The sequence below is a fragment of the Staurois parvus genome, unplaced genomic scaffold (assembly GCF_062004578.1).
Source record: "Staurois parvus isolate SC_StPar_1 unplaced genomic scaffold, SC_StPar_1.0 ptg000714l, whole genome shotgun sequence".
Taxonomy (NCBI): Eukaryota; Metazoa; Chordata; class Amphibia; order Anura; family Ranidae; genus Staurois; species Staurois parvus.
Genome location: NW_028318510.1, coordinates 5965346 through 5982094, shown reverse-complemented (window position 1 = coordinate 5982094; position 16749 = coordinate 5965346). Strand labels below are relative to the sequence as shown.

Below are 16749 nucleotides of genomic sequence, written 5' to 3'. Positions count from 1 at the left end.
ACAATTTGCAGAAATGGTAAGAGTTGCATAATTTCTGCATATTGTCTGACATTGTTTTCATAAATCACCATCAGTGAAACTGTTATATGAAGTCTCAGCACTTCACTTGCAGGCTCTGTATTCTTCCACCAAGAAAGAAGCAATTCAGTTCTTTAAAACCAGCTCCTTCCGGCTCATCTACTAATTCTTCCCCTTTTTGGAGTGACTGATTATACAGTTTTCACCAGTACAGCAGCCTGTGTACCAGCAATGGCTCGCACTTCATACTTTGCTCTACTGCTCATGTTACATCTTGTTTTCTCCAAAGCTGCTGAAATGCCAGAAGACCCTGTGTGCACGGAGGTAACAGTTTTGTTTTCTTTCTCAGATATGGTACAGTATAGTCCACCTGCACACGCTTTACATATTTCTGAAATTTCTGAAATTTGTGGGAATAGCACAGTATGTGTATAGTCATCTCTGATAATTTAGTAAGTGAACAATTGTACCACAGATTCCTTTTTTCTGAATGCTGAATTTGATCGTTGAACCACACTGAACTTTTGTTAACACTTCTAAGATGCCTAATGTCATAATTAAATGTCCGCTATAGCTGAAATGTTTTATTCTGATAACTATATGTAGCTAATGTCTGTGTAAATAGTATCTTTTATTAGATTTTTCTTTTTCACAAGCCTTTTTTCTGTTATAATTTTGTCCAAATTTGCAGACTAAGTTGTATAGCAAAAGTGATAGTTGGGACAATCCAAAAAACACTGCTGGTGGTGCTTAAATGTGTATTGCTATTCCTGTAGGAGCCGCAGAAATACTGTCCAGGTCTTCCCCAAAAGCTTTGCCCCGCAGTCAGGCATATAGACTCATTCATGTTTTTCAATGACCAGTCTAGGGGTGTTGCTTTTATTTTTGGAGAACTTGGATAGGGATGGGGAATTAGGTGGGATACTCCAAAAACTATGTACAGTTGAGGACTGTAAGTATTCTTTTGGATAAGCTATGACGAAGTCTGTGCTTGAAACAAACAGACTTCAGCTTTAAGGCAGCAGCAGTAGCAAAGTAGAGCAGAGTCCTTTTATGTAGGAAATTAAGTGGACAAAGCTCTTTGAAACACCAGCTGGTGTCCCCTTTAGCTAGACCCGCAGCTGACTCTCTAGCACTAGGAGGGGGTTAGGTAGCAGACAGTCTCTAAGATCCTTTAGAGGTGTCTGTACTCACAAGGCCCAAGAGCCGATAGTCGCCTTCCTCCATCATAAAAGACCAGATCAGCTATGAGGAAAGATTAGAGGAACTGAATTTATTCTCTCTTGAGAAGAGATTAAGGGGGGATATGATCAACATGTATAAATACATCAGTGGTTCATATAGTGAACTCGGTGTAGAGTTATTCACCCTGAGGTCATCACAGAGTACAAGGGGGTACACTTTATGTCTGGAGGAAAAGAAATTTAATCTCCAAACACAGAAAGGTTTCTTCACAGTGAGAGCTCTGAAAATATAGAATAGACTCCCTCAAGAGGAGGTTCTGGCCAGCTCAGTGGATTGCTTCAAAAAAGGCCTGGATTGTTAGATACACAGAATATAACTGGATTCTAACATTTATAGGTAAAGTTGATCCAGAGAATATCTGATTGCCTCTCGGGGGATCAGGAAGGAATTTTTTCCCAGCAGGAGCAAATTGGATCACGCTTTGCTAGGTTTTTTTTTTGCCTTCCTCTGGATCAACTGTGGGTATAGGATTATAACTTTTTTTTTTTATTATGGTTGAACTGGATGAATTTTTGTTTTTTTTTTCAGCCAGACTAACTATGTAACTATGTAATCTTCAGTAGACAACCCCTCAGTCAGCTTTAGTAAAACTCGGGTTTCAGCATTCAGGCCCTCAGGTTGCCCACCTGTGGCCTGTGGCAATAGACCCCGCAGCATTGCCTGGGAGGGCAGCATGTCCCCTCCAGGTTGGAATAATCTTATATAGGAAAGACCCATAACTCAGTGCACTCAATGAATATATACAGTTAGCCAGCATGCTTTCAGAGTCTCTCTGTCTGGGATAGGCCAGGGCTGTATCAACATTCACGCTGCCTTCCGCATACATCCACATCTATTATCCAGAAGCTTATCAAGCTTCCTGGATGCAGAGGAAGCTCACAGTCTGGCTGCATCTGATCACAGTGAACAGACCTAACTAGCAGAACACAGCAGCACTGATTAATGTGCAAGTTATGCTTTTTCCTTACAGAAATTACACCCAAACTGTCTACAGTGTGACAACTAAATGTATCTATAAAAATACAAACTAAATCTATCTATCTATCTATCTATCTAAACCTTGCACCTACCAAGGAGGGTGCTACAAATGGTAAATGTTTTTGTCTTGTACTTAAAGTCCTTTTAAAATGACATGGCCATTGAAGACCATGCTGTCAATAGGGTAACACAGTTACTGCATGATTTTGCTACAGAATGAGCACAGTTGTCACACTGTTAAAAGAAGTGCAAAAAAATATTTACTGGCAACACGTAATAAAACAATATAATAGTTGGGGCAGTGTATAGTGCAGTAACCCAGAGAAACCAATCAGACATAATATTTAACTAATCTGGCACAAATGTAGAAACTAGTTGCTGCGCCCACGTGTTATCTTTTTATACAAATGTGCGGCACATTCCTTTGTATAAAAAATATTAATACAAACTGACCTTAAGAGAAGATTTTTGTTTGTGGGTCTATTTATAAAGGTAAACATTTTTCTTTTAACTTTTTTATAGGGGTCTATCACATCCACCAGTTTTCCCTGTCCATGGACTAACCCTGGGCAGAATTCTTTATTCATTTTGCCACGTTCCAACTAATATGAAAATAATTCAAAAATATATTTTGTTGGGCATTTTACCTTTTTTGGCCCCATTAAGTAGCTGGGATCTGTTGTTTTTCATGGAGAGAAAATAAAGGATGATATTTTGTCAAGGTGGTATATTTTTGTTTTACCAAGCCTGTGTTTTATTCTTTTTTTCAATTATTTTTAGTTTCAATGCAATATTACCGTTTTTTTATTCAGACTACAGAAAATTTTAGAAATAAAAAGTGTGGTATGATGAAAACAAAAGCAAATATTAACTAATCTTTATAAACAGACTCCTATGTTGAAGTATTTCCAAAGCTAATGAAGAATGAAACCAAAAGACAGCGCCAATAAACAGCTGAGGCGGTGTGTGTTGATTTACAGGTGATTGCGGGTAAGAACTATGATTGTGAAGGGTTGGGACTACAAAAACCTCCTGACAGCCTCCCGGACTCTACAGAGATTCTGGATTTCAGCTTTAACTCTATGTTTGCCATCTACCATTTCACCTTTAGCCGACTGGAAAAACTGGAGTATTTGAATTTAGCAAGGTATTACTTTATATGTAAATGTTTAGCCAAAAAAAAAGTAATTTTTCTCTGCATACTTTTTGTGTCTAGTTAATAAAAGGGCTAGGTTCAGATCTATATGGGTGTGGGACTGTGTGTAAATCGCATGCTTTCCCGCACCCATAACAAAACATGCTGCTGTTAGCAAATGTGTGGGGGTGCTATTAATTCTTAACACCCACATCCCAACCCCCAGGCAGGGAAACCTACATAGTGTGAACCTAGACTTAATCACATTGTTTTGGCAGACTTGTAAAACAAAATGGGATTAAGGCCCCTTTCACATGGGGCAGAATCTATCCACTGATCCCCACCAACTAGTGTCCGCTCCACTTATGCGGAGCAGACACAGCCCGCTGTCCTCTACAGGCATTCAGGTGTAAAATGTGTCCGTTTACACCCAACTGTCTTCTGATCCCCATCCATCTATTTTTAGGATCGGATTGGGTGTAGGTAGGTGTAAATGGACACATGTCCATTTACATCCCCAGCTCCATAAAGGATAATGGAAGGCGCGATCAGGTCCACCTAAAAATCTGACAGGTGGACCATATCGGTCTTCCCACATGAAAGGGGTTTAATGTGTGAGAACCGTACTTGACTTAGATTGTCTGATTGGTTGTAGCAGCCAGAAAACAGGATTTATTTTTTGTTTGCGTTATATGTATTATTATTACATTTGCATTATCTATAGGTAGCAGAAAATATAGAATAAGCAACCCAAAATAATGTTGAGAGCCAGTTTGGGTTGCCACTGTAATTGGGCTTGGCTCCTTCCCAAAGTTTTCTCATGTTATATCTTGTTTTGTCAACTTGACTATTTGAAATAAAAAAAAAAAAACATCTGAGCAGATCTTTCGAGAAAAAAATAGGATTCAAACCTGGGATGTAAAATTTAAGGAAGCTGATGGAAAAAGAGAGGACAGTCCTCTTTTACAAACACTGGAGTGTTAGTGGGAGGTTGCACAATAGAGTTACAAAAGGCTGCAATGTCATGTACAGAATCATTGTGAAAAGCCGCACATATCTGACTTAAGCCAAGCTACAACACTTCCTTAAAAGCACATTAGCATTTCCAAATTGATTTTTTTTTTACTTGTCATCTAGAGTTGCTCCTTCCATTAAGTAGAGTAGAACTCCAGTCATTTTTTAACATGTTCCTGACAAGCATACAGAAATTTGCAGCTGCTAGGCAGGTGGGCTTTAACTCTGAGTGGCTATGATTTATATGCATGGGGAGAAGTTTTACTGTGCAGAGAGAATGTTCACTGCTTGCTTCCAGCATAGTAATTAAACGTCAAAGGAAGCTCCCAATGCATACTTGTGATTGGGAACTTCTGATCATGTGACCACTGTGAGAGCGAATTACAGTGGTCACATGATCGAAATGCTCACATCTGCCTTCCAGCATGTAGATCCTATTAAAGAGTCGGGGCAGCAGCGTAAAGGGGGTAATGTAATATAAATAATAGTTACCTCCCGAGATATATGCCATAACCAGATTACTAGATCTGTCCTTTCATATTGTTATTTATACCAGACTGTACTTTTGGCTACTACATTATGAGAGGAACAGATCTTATACAGGGAAGAGATACTGTCATTTGTCAATGCTGTGGCCATGAAGCAAAGCATCCAGCTGTTATTTTTATAGTTCAGATGGGTGTCTCGGGGGGGCAGCCCATTTTTATGGCAGCCACCCCCGCCCCAACCAACCAACCATTTGAAAGAGGGTTTAAATAGTAACTAAAATGTCACTATAATATCTGTCTGGAGTTCAGCGTTTAAAAATGGTTTTTATATTCCAACTACGGCACCAGCTGCCTGGAGTTTGCATGTTCTCCCTGTGCCTGCGTGGGTTTCTTCCGGGTACTTTGATTTCCTCCCACACTCCAAAGACATGCTGGTAGGTTAGTTGGATCCTGTCTAAATTGTCCCTAGTATGTGTATGTATGAATGTAAGTTAGGGACCTTACATCCCGTGAGGGGACTAGGCGCTGCATAAACTGACGGCGCTATACAAGTACCATAAATAAAATAAATATATATATTTTGATTGTTATTGTTCTTAGCAAACATACTTGAAAAATCAAAAAAAAAGTCTCACACAATCTGTTTCCATTTTTTTCCCCCCCAGAAGCGGTATTGCTTGGATATATGATGATGCCTTCAGTAACAATACAAGGCTAAATACAGTTATACTCACTGGAAACGGTATATTGTACATAGCTGAAAGAGCATTCTTAGGTGCAACATCACTTCAACACCTCTACTTACAGAAAACATTTATATCGGACTTGTGGCTTATACCAATGAAAAGTTTGTCTAATCTGGAAACTTTGCATTTGGGGAGCAATTTTATCACCTCTATACAACTTCCTGATGACACCCCTGTGACCAAATTGAAGATTTTAAACTTTGAGTTAAATCATATCAGTAGAATATCAGTGGAGGACTCAGACATTTTCAAGCACATCAACAATTTGACCCTCATTTTAAAGGGAAATAATATTGAGCACATTGAACCAAACTCTTTCAATTCAAGTAACTTACATTGCTTGGATTTGACTGCCTCAGCCTGGAACGTCGATTTGTCTTCTGTTTTAAAAGGATTAAATGGCTTAAGAGCTGACAGTCTAAAAATTGGTACCTTTAATGACATAGATGTTGACAAGGATGTATCCCCATTGGATATGAATTTTCTTTGTGATTTATCAATGAAGGAGCTCAGTCTTCAATATCGAACTTTTTCTGATGAACATAACACATTTCCATGTTTGGCCAAGACTGAAAAACTGGATCTCACCTTTACAGATTTACATAGCTTTCCAGGGCTTGGCAAAGACAACACATTAAAGGAACTGCTATTAAACCTTAACAAGTTTTCCTCGCTTTGCGGTATAAGTTCAGAAACATACCCACTGATCACTCACCTTCATATAGCTAGAAACAGGCAGACATTAGATTTGGGAGATGGTTGCTTAAAAAGTCTAACCAGCCTTGTGTATTTGGACCTGAGTCAGAATATTTTTATGCATCAATCATGTTGTAGCACTCACTTCAGGGGACTAGACAGCCTCAAATTTTTGAATATGAGTTATGGAAACCAATTTACATTACAAAGCCCAGCCTTACCAGAAACCAACAGGATAGAGGTTCTAGACTTCTCATATAGTTATTTATCGATTGATAAAGCCTTCAGTCCTTTTAGTAATTTAGTGGATTTAAAAGTCCTCAACTTGTCTAACAGTTATATAGATGCTAGCAACAGACAACTGTTTAAAGGTCTTCAGAACCTTGTTTTCCTAAACATGGAGAAAAGTATGTTCCAAAATGGTGTTCTAGCAGATAACAACTTGTTCGCCAACACTTTAAAACTTGAAACTCTCATATTAGCTAAATGCAAGCTAAGGGAAATTGAGGGTCAGGCATTCAAAAAACTGAAGCAACTCAATCACATTGACCTAAGTGACAATAATCTGACTGTCTTTAGTACAAACCTGTTTGTGAATTTGACATTTATGTCCCTCAATTATGCTTTTAACTTGATCACAACCATACCTATTGATTTCTTGAAAAATATTTCAGATCAAAACACCATCAATTTAAGTCACAACCCCATTGATTGTTCATGCTCTAACATTGACTTTTTATACTGGTATAAGAAACACATCAGCTTGTTTCTGGACAAGGAAAACACAGTGTGTGGTTCTCCACCTTCATTAGTGGGCACAGAGTTGTATAAAGTGTCTATTTCTTGTGGAACTTTTTTGTTGAAGGTCATATTGTGCATAATTTTTGCAGTGATAACCATTATCTTAATTATATGCTTTATAAGATTATACAAGAAAAGATTTTATTTATCCATATAGTTATCCAATTAACCAATTCAATACCGGGCAATTTTACACCTTCCTGCCCAGGCCATTTTTCAGGTTTCAGCGCTCTCACACTTTGAATGACAATTGCGCAGTCATACAACATTGTACCCAAACTAAAATTTTATCATTTTCTTCACACAACTAGAGCTTTCTTTTGGTGGTATTTAATCACCGCTGCGGTTTTTATTTTTTGCTAAATTAACAAAAAAGTCCGAACATTTTGAAAAAAAATTTTTTTGTTTCTGTTATAAAAGTTTGCAAATAAATAATTGTTCTTCATAAATTTAGGCCGAGATGTATTCTGCTACATGTCTTTGGTGAAAATAACCCAAATTAGGATGTATTTTTTAGTTTTTAGGAAAGTTAAAGAGTTCACAAACTATGGGATATATCTCACTATTGATCAATCCTGAAGTACTGACGGCCAATCTAATTTCTTGAGGTCCAAGAATGTCAGAACAGTACAGATATCCTCCAAATGACCACTTTTTGCAGAGTAGACAGTCGGATGTACTTCATAAGAGGCATGGCGAGTTTTTTGAAGTTGTATTTTTTTGTCATAATTTTTTGGAAAATGAAAAAATAAAAAATTATTTTCACAATTTTTTTTTTTACATACTGTCACCAGTGCAGTACAGCGTCATCATATAACTGGCATGGCGGTGATCAGGGACACTGACTGGTGACAGTATGAAAAAAAAAAAAAAATATATATATATATATATATATATTTTTTTTTTTTTTTTTTAATTTTTTTTTTTTTAAAGATTTTTTTTCATATTTCACTATGTCCAAAGTAGTACAGTGTTACCATAGTAACATTGTACTACTTTGGGGAAGTGATTAGTATTTGTTTTTTTTTTTTTTTTACACAATTTGCTTATAGCAAAGAATTACTTTGCTATAAGCAAGCATTTACCTGAATGACATCGATTCATTCAGGGTTTTTTTTTTTTTTGTGCTTAGCTCTGATTTGGCCACAGCTAATCACATGATGTGCATGTGATTAGCTGTGACCATTCACAGCTAGACACTAGTATACAATGGATGGCATGAATGAAGCCATCCATTGTATACAACTGTCATGTGACCTGCTGTGATTGGTCACAGCAGGTCACATGGTACCGGCAACGGGCGCTGGTACTCAGATCTGTCATCAGCCGTGTTCGAGGTATGCGGTCGGTGACAGATTGCGCCACTGCGCGGCTCTGCAAGATAGCAAACTGCACATGTGTGGGAGGACGCCATATGGCGTCCTCCCGGAAAGCTAATACATTTTTACAGACGCCATTTGGCCATAGGCCGGGCGTCAAATGGTTAAAGGAAATATATCACTTTGCTTATTCAGGGAAATGTAACAGGTTTTCCTAGAAGCTCTACCACCACCCCCACCCACTCACTGATACTCAACTTTGTGGTGCTCCTCCACTGTTCCATAAGCCTGTATGGACTAGGTGTTTTTTCCCAGTGTCAGAACTTAAAGTGGTTCTAAAGGCTGAAGGTTTTATAACCTTCATGCATTCTATGCATGAAGGTAAAAAAGCCTTCAGTGTTCAGCTTCCTCCTCAGCCCCTCCCCCTTATACGCACCCTCGCATGATCCACCGCTGTGCACGACTGCAGAAGTTCTCCTGGATCTCTGCTTCCTCATTGGCTGAGGCAAAGCAGTGAAAGCCATTGGCTTCTGCTGCTGTCAATCGCAGCCAGTGAGGAGGGAGCAAGGGGCAGGGCATAGACGAACAGAAGCAGCGCGGGAGCGAGCATGCATTAGTACCTCCAGAGCAAGCTGCTTGATATGGGGGCACTCAGGAGGGGCCAGGAGCACCAGTGGGGGACCCGAGAAGAAGATCAGGGCTGCTCAGCACAAAACCATTGCACATAAGTATGACATGTTTGTTATTAAAAAAAAAAAAGCTGAACCTTCACAAACACTTTAATAGAGTTACAGTACCTTCCCACTGTCTTTCATGCCATTTTTAAGGCCTGGAAATTGATCACTCAAATCTGAGGAAGAAGGTAGCATGCTCCTCAATACCCAAAAACACTGGATATTGCCAGGAGTCCGACCAGTGAATAGAGCTATGGCTAGTGCTATGAAGTTGAGTGGGGATAGGGAGTGAAGGCTTTTAGGAGAACCTGTCACTTTACCCTGAATGATGAAAAATATGGGGGCTGCCATTGCTGGCCTACCTATGAAAATGATGTCCATCTAGCTCTGTCTGGCTCCAATATGTCTTAGTCACAGGCTAAGAAAAAGCACAGAGTCAACTAAAATCCAAGAATTGGGAACTCCTTATCGCTATACTTTATCACTGTAAAAGCCCCAACATCAGCATGACAGCCCAGCATCTAGCATTGTAAGGAGCTGCTTGCATTGGCAGCCCATGAATTTTGCTAATGACAGTTGTACTTTTAGGATTTACTACAAATCATTTTTAAAAAGTTTTTTATTCATGCCTTTCAGAAATTAAGGTATAATTAAAATTGAAACTTTGTTTTTAATTTTAGAGTTGAGAGGGATTAGAACACCTGTTGGGTTTTTATTGCTGTCTCGGTCCCTGTTAAGGAGATTCACTCGCTGTATTAGTCCTATTTAACATTATCACCAAAAATGAAATTTAAAAAATTCCAAATTGTGGGTTCTCCCAGAACAGGAAGATTGGATTTCCTCTCTTTAGAGGGATTTTCTACCACTTCCTGTATCGGCTATAGGAGGCAGGAACTGAAGGGAAATCTCCCCAATTTGACACAGATGGAAAAAATAAATGTACTAGGGTTATAACCCTCCCTTACTCTATCCAAAATTAAAAAAAAAGTTTTGCTTTTAGTTTTACTTTAGGTTTAATCCAAAAAGTCAGCATTTGTTTCTTTAAAAAGTTTATTTTACTGCACCATCGTTGACCTTTTGGAAGGGATTGGTTAATTACCAGCAATTCCATATTAAAAGGCCACGTACCTTAATAGATGTTGCCCAAAAGAACTTGACAAGATATGCCAATGCTGGCTGTCTGTGGTTTCCACTAATCTTTCAATGTACCAAGCCATTAGATGGATATAAGTAGCATTGTTATATGTGGGGTAGGGGGAGGATAATATTGAGAGGCCTTTGTGTGGACATTCATTCTATAGCTGTACCTTTCGATGATGCATATCTGTTTTACCCCTCACATGGAATAACATAGGTGATCTAGCAATAGATTGTAATCCAGGCTCTTTCCATGTAAACAGTAACTTTATCTCAGTCATCTTGAAAGGTGCTGGTCTCAGAACGGTCTCTGGGGTTCATGGTGAGGACTGTATTGCATAGCGAAGCCGTATCATCTCACTGTAGTAGAGAGTATGTACAGAAAGTTGAACCTGCAAGATCTTTTTTCATCATACTACTTACATTTTGTATTGTGTTGGTACTTTTGCTTTTGTATTTTTGCAACAAATTCTAAAATTCAATAAAAAGTTGATTTTAAAGCAGAACTCCACCAAATAGAAAAAATTAATTAGCACATTAAAAAATAAAATAACAAAATCAGCATTTGCTTCATTGTTCAACCTCAATCCAGGGATTTCCCATACAGTACTTTCTTTCTGTTGCTGATGTTTTCAATGAATGGTCAACATCATTTAACCCACTTCCTCTGAGCCCAGATTGTCCTGGAGCCATCCCAGTCTGTGAAAGGAGAAGCACAGCAATAAGCTCATCTTTTGGTCACTCTGCGCTCTCTTCCTATCAGCATGCTTCCTGTCAGCACATGAACACATTGGCTTCTCTGACTCTCACACTCCAGCCCTGCAGTGCAGGGACTGTCAAAAGGTCACATTCGCACTTGTGACCGGGCCCTGGAGTTCCACCACTGTGAGGGGGCCCAGAGCCGGCATCCGCATAAGGGACACCATGCTGAATCCCAGAGTCCAGTGCCGGAAAATAGCTCTGGCACTGAGCTCCGGTTACTTGCCATACAGGAGTGCATTAGCGTGGACATCTGCCCCGCATCTCTTGCAGGGTGCCTGGGGTCCCACACTGGTGATCGTCCCCTCTGTGGCATCCACATCTCTCCCTGCCAACTGCCTGCACACAGCAGTCACTGAAGCCTCTGCCTCCTATGTTCTTTTGTATATAGACAGGAGTAGAGGAGGGACCAAGGTTGACGGACTTTACACTGCAAGAGCCGCACTGATCTGACGTCTGTGTTTATGGATGTATATAAAAGGAGGGGGGCAGAGTAACTTGGAAGGGGGAGGGCAGGTAATAGGGATATATACCTGGAGGCATACTAGGGGAAAGGTAAGAGGATATCTGCTGGGGGGTGCTTTGGGAGGAAAAAGGACCTGTGCTTGGGAGGGCAGGGGAATTGGATTTGAAATCCCCCTTGACACCTTCTAGCACAAGTCCTCTCCCCTCCCTAAGCACCACCCAGCACATATCCTCTTATCACACCCCTCCCCCAAATCAAATAGATACCATTTGCCATAGAGGGGGCAATTGCAGTGTCTTGGACCCCTGGCACCCATAAGAAATGTGAGGCAAGTGCCCCGGGTGCCCACTCTGGCGTTACTGGAGCCAAGTGCCATTCATGGGACACCTGGGTTTTGCTCAAATCTTGGGAAAGTCCCACCAAAACTGGAACAGTTAGGAGCAGGAACGTACTTACCGCGGTTGCAATTGCGACCCTGCCCCCTGTACTTCTGGATAGGAGGGGGCCCCCTTTCATCCCCTGCAGTGCTGTCTGGTTTCCCCCTCCCCTCTCCTGCCAACTGCTGCAGGGGATGCTTTCAAGATGGAGATTGGGGAAGGGGCCAGTAAATGTGTCAATGACTTTATCCATTCATAACTGAGGCATAGTAATCTGTGTTCATTCATTACTGAGTTTACTGTGCCTCTGTTTTTGAATGAATGGGAAACTCTGTGCAGAGCCATACCTGTCCATTAATTCTGTACTGTTGAGGCTGTACAGATGGAGACTGGGGGCTGTGTCCTCAATCTCCTTTCTCTGGCTCAAAGGTGGAACATTAGAGGTCTGTTTAGACCCCTTGATATAGCACCAAAGCCCTCCCAGCAGGGATCCTAAAAAATAGCAAAAAAAATAAAAAATACAATTGTAAAAAAAAAAATGCCACCTTTATGGCTTCTTGCACCAGGGCCATGCCTCTGGCCACAGCATTTCATTTTTTCATAGTTTTTGAATAGTTAGATTAATTTTTTTTACTGCTTTGAATCAAAATTTGATTTTAAGATGAACGGTCAAATCTCACCAAGATCCAACCATTGAATTGAGAGTCTGAACCCAAGCACTACAGTCTGTTTAAAGGGTGTCAGACAAAACAGAAAGTTAAGGGGAAACTCTACAATGGGGATACAGAGAACAATTAAAAAAAAGTTCTAGCAGAGTAAAAAAGGGTTACATTTCAGGTGTTTATTGCTGCATCTCCTTTGGGGAGAATTCCTTATACTTCATATCTGGGTGACAGATGTCAGGAGACAAAGTCAGGGGCAATCTCATCAACTGGGATGCAAACATGACAATTAAAACAGGTGGTACAAACCCTTCCCCACTCTACCTAAAACTAGAAAACTAGAAAACTAGAAAAGATGTGGTTACCATTTGTCTGTAAATGGCTTTGCTATATAGGATATACTATGATGTGCTTAAGTGTGCTAAATGAGATAAACTCAGAACAGACTGTATGTAACCTTATTGTAGAATAGCTTTGTACTGCCCTTTATATGACTCACTTCTTTTTATACAATGTCTTACTATATTTGTTTTTTTTCCTCCTATTGTTATGCTACATATCATCAATGCCAACAGCAAGCTTAGCAGGGAGTGAATCCAATGATTGATGGCTCTGAAGAGTCCTATAAACCTTGTTAATATGAATACTAATGAATACACATTTCTGGCAATGACCCCCTTATCAGCCTCCCAAGTGTGCTTGTTTTGTGTTATGCCAACCCTTTAAAATAGATTTATGTTCCATGCAAATGAGGATTAAATGGAGCATGACAAGGTAATCAAACTGTCTAAATTAGGTAGGTACATACCTATGTAGGTCACTCATAGTTGAGGCATCCCTGCTGATTGATTACATTCTCTGCCATAACCATTGTGTGTTGAAGATTCCAGCTGAATACCTACCTGTGAATTTGAATGGAGACCAGAAAGACTTAGCCCCGGTAGGAAGTCATTGGTTTCTGATGTCTGTGGGCAGAAGTTATCAGGATAATCCCACACCCTGAAGGGGCCCGGGACACTCTGTCCCTTCGGAGCCCTGCGGGCCGAAGCGGATTGTTTCCTGCCGGCCTGGGGCCGGAATCACGGCGGGAATCGCTGCCGCGGCAGGACGCCTCCGCTCCTCGGGGAAGCTGCCACCATCCCCACCGGTCCTGCTAACACCCGGGAGGGGTCCGCTTCAACTTCCCAGGACACCAGGTACTCCATCAGGGGCACCCACTACCCACCAGGGGCCCAGCCGCCATCACGCCACCAGGGACACAAACAGGGGCACCCACTACCCACTAGGGACCCTAGACTACTATCCCACCGGGGACCGCAAGCCCACCATCCCACCTGGGACCGCCACTATCCCACCAGGGACTCAAACAGGGGCACCCACTACCCACCAGGGGGCCCAGCCGCCATCACACCGCAAGCCACCAGGGCCACAATCATGGGCACCCACTACCCACCAGGGACTGCAAGCCACTAGGGACCCCAGGCTACTATCCAACCAGGGACCGCAAGCCCACCATCCCACCTGGGACCGCCACTATCCCTCCGGGAATCGCAAGCCCACCATCCCACCAGGGACTCAAACAGGGGCACCCACTACCCACCAGGGACTGCAAACCACCAAGGACCCTAGGCTACTATCCCACCTGGGATCGCAAGCCCACCACCCCACCAGGGACCACCAGCCCAACACCCCGCCCTCCGGCACGCTGTCTCTCTGGCAAAACTCCGGCGACTCCTGGCCTACCACGACCCCTGAAGCCGCGGCCTCTCCCACCAGCCGCAGCAGACCACGGAGGAGCGCAAACCGCGAAGGGCTGAGGATCGTTGCCGCAACGCCCCGCTCCGGGTCCCGCAGATCGAAGGAAGCAGCAACCACCCTCGCTGGCACAAAGAGGGTAAGCCGCCACCGGCCCCGACTGGGGAAGCCACCGCTGCCACATCTCCTCCCCACCGTGCTCCACTCAACCATACCCCTGCCCCGCACAGCCCTGCTCCATCTGACGGAGGCGCCCACCAACGCCTAGCCCATTCCGGACATCGGCCTGCACCACCTCCGGACGCCGGTCTACACCACCTCCTGACGCCGGGCCCTCATCACCTCCCGAAGCTGTGCACTCAACGCCTCCCGGCCTACAACACCTCCAATCACCGCGTCCCACGGCTCGTCCAGCCGCCACACCACTGTGCCCACCGACACCCACGGATGCCGGCCTACAGCACCCACAGACTGCAACCAGCCAGCTGCGGCCCCAGCCGCCCACCACTCCTACTCCCCTCCTACGATTGGACACTGTTGAACTCAGACATGGCATAACGGACTCTCCCCATCCTCACGTCCTGACTGAAACCTCCCTCCTCTCAGACCCGATCAGCATTCTGCCCACCCTAGCATGCCACCTGCACTCCTCCTCCTCGTTCTCCTCTCCTCCATCCCCAAACTTGCCTCCCTCTACCCCCCTACTCCCCCAAAACAGCTCTACATTGCACCCTCACTTCTCCCTTCCCCCCTCTACGGCTCTCACCACCTCCTCCTGATACTCCACTCCCCTGCCGACCCACATGCCACCAACAGACCCACGCGCTCCTGCACCTCCCGTTCCCATGCCACCTTCCTCACCCTCTTTTTGCTAACCGCCGGTGAAATCTCCCCGAATCCTGGCCCCCCATCTCCCCACTCCCCCTCCTGGCACTCCCCTACTCACGCCAACCACCGCAACCCTCTCAATCTCATATCTGTCCCCCTCCTCCCCACATCCACCCCTCCCCTCTCGGTTGCACTCCTGAACGCCCATTCGGTTTGCAACAAGTTCACTGCCATCCACGACCTCTTTGTCTCCCACTCTCTCAACCTCTTAGCGGTCCCCGAAACCTGGGTACAGGCCACTGACTCCACCTCCTCTGCTGCCCTCTCCTATGGAGGCCTCGTCTGGCCCCATTCACCCAGACCAAGCGGGCGCAGAGGTGGAGGGGTCGGTATGCTCCTACCACCGCTGAGCACCTTCCAGGTCCTCCCTAACCCCCCCTCCCTATCCTTCTCCTCCTTCGAGGCCCACTGCATCTGGCTCTTCTCTCCCACCCCCCTAAGGATTGCGGTAATCTATCGGCCTCCTGGTTCCGCATCCCCCTTCCTAGACGACTTTGCCACCTGGCTTCCCTTCTTCCTCTCCTCCAAGCTACCGACCATCATCCTAGGCGACTTCAATATCCCGATCAACGCCAACAGCCCGGCGACTTTCCAACTCCTCCTTCTAACCTCCTCCTTCGCGCTCACACAGCAACACAGTCCTCCACCCACTCCAATGGAAACCCCCTGGACCTCGTTTTCTCCCACCTCTGCACCCCCCACGACTTCATTAACACCCCCTTCCCCCTCTCTGACCACCACCTCCTCACATTCTCCATCTCCCCCTCCCTCAACTCCCCCACCCCGAAGCGTCTAACCATCACCCGCAACCTCCGCAATCTGAACCTGACCCATCTCCACCCGGCAGCTGACCGTCTGTATGACAATATCCTCCCTCTGTCATGCCCTGACCTGGCCACCACTGCATACGACGACTCACTGTCAGCTGCCCTTGACTCCCTGGCACCCCTCACCACACGTAGCATTAGACCCCGACCGCTTCAACCCTGGCAAAACGACCACATGAAATGCCTCAAACGACGCAGTCGCGCACTGGAACGCTTATGGCGCAAAACCAGATCCCCTCACGCGTTCTCCCACTATAAAGCCGCCTACCTCGCCTACACTTTCAAATCCCTGCTCTCTCCCTCCCTCTCCTCCACCCAGCACCTCACTCACCGCCCACGAGATTGCCAATCACTTCCAAAACAAGATTGACGCAATCCGTAAGGACATTGTCAACTCACAATCCACCTCTCCACCCAGCCTCCCGCCCTCCTCCAACCCCTCAACCCTCCCCTCCTCCGACCTCATAGCCGCACTACCCCCCACTATACCTAATGCCCCGCACACCATCACCTCCCCTACACTCCGCTCCTTCAGCTCAACTACCCCTGAGGAGGTCCCTAAGGTCTTCACTGAAGCCCGCCTCACCACCTGCCCCCTGGACCCTATCCCCTCACAGCTCCTCCAGTCACACCCCCCCATCATTCGCTTCCTCACCCACATATTCAATCTCTCCCTCTCCACCGGCACCTTCCCCTCCCCTCTAAAGCATGCACACATCAACCCCATATTTAAGAAACCCTCCCTCGACCCCTCTAACCTTAAC

The 16749-nt window shown here is 44.1% G+C and overlaps 1 protein-coding gene across 2 annotated transcripts; it reads left to right on the top strand.

The window, feature by feature from the left end:
- Window positions 1-230: 230 nt before the first annotated feature.
- Window positions 231-7570, top strand: CD180 (CD180 molecule). 2 transcript variants are annotated; one of them, XM_089653444.1, is made up of 3 exons: window positions 231-342; window positions 3130-3388; window positions 5544-7570. In XM_089653444.1, exons 2-3 carry the CDS (start codon window positions 3324-3326, stop codon window positions 7276-7278), a joined length of 1800 nt encoding a protein of 599 aa, XP_089509570.1. In that variant the 5' UTR covers window positions 231-342; window positions 3130-3323; the 3' UTR covers window positions 7279-7570. The 2 variants fall into 2 exon arrangements, with proteins under 2 accessions (XP_089509570.1, XP_089509568.1); XM_089653442.1 differs by having other exon boundaries at window positions 236-342; window positions 3222-3388.
- Window positions 7571-16749: the final 9179 nt, after the last annotated feature.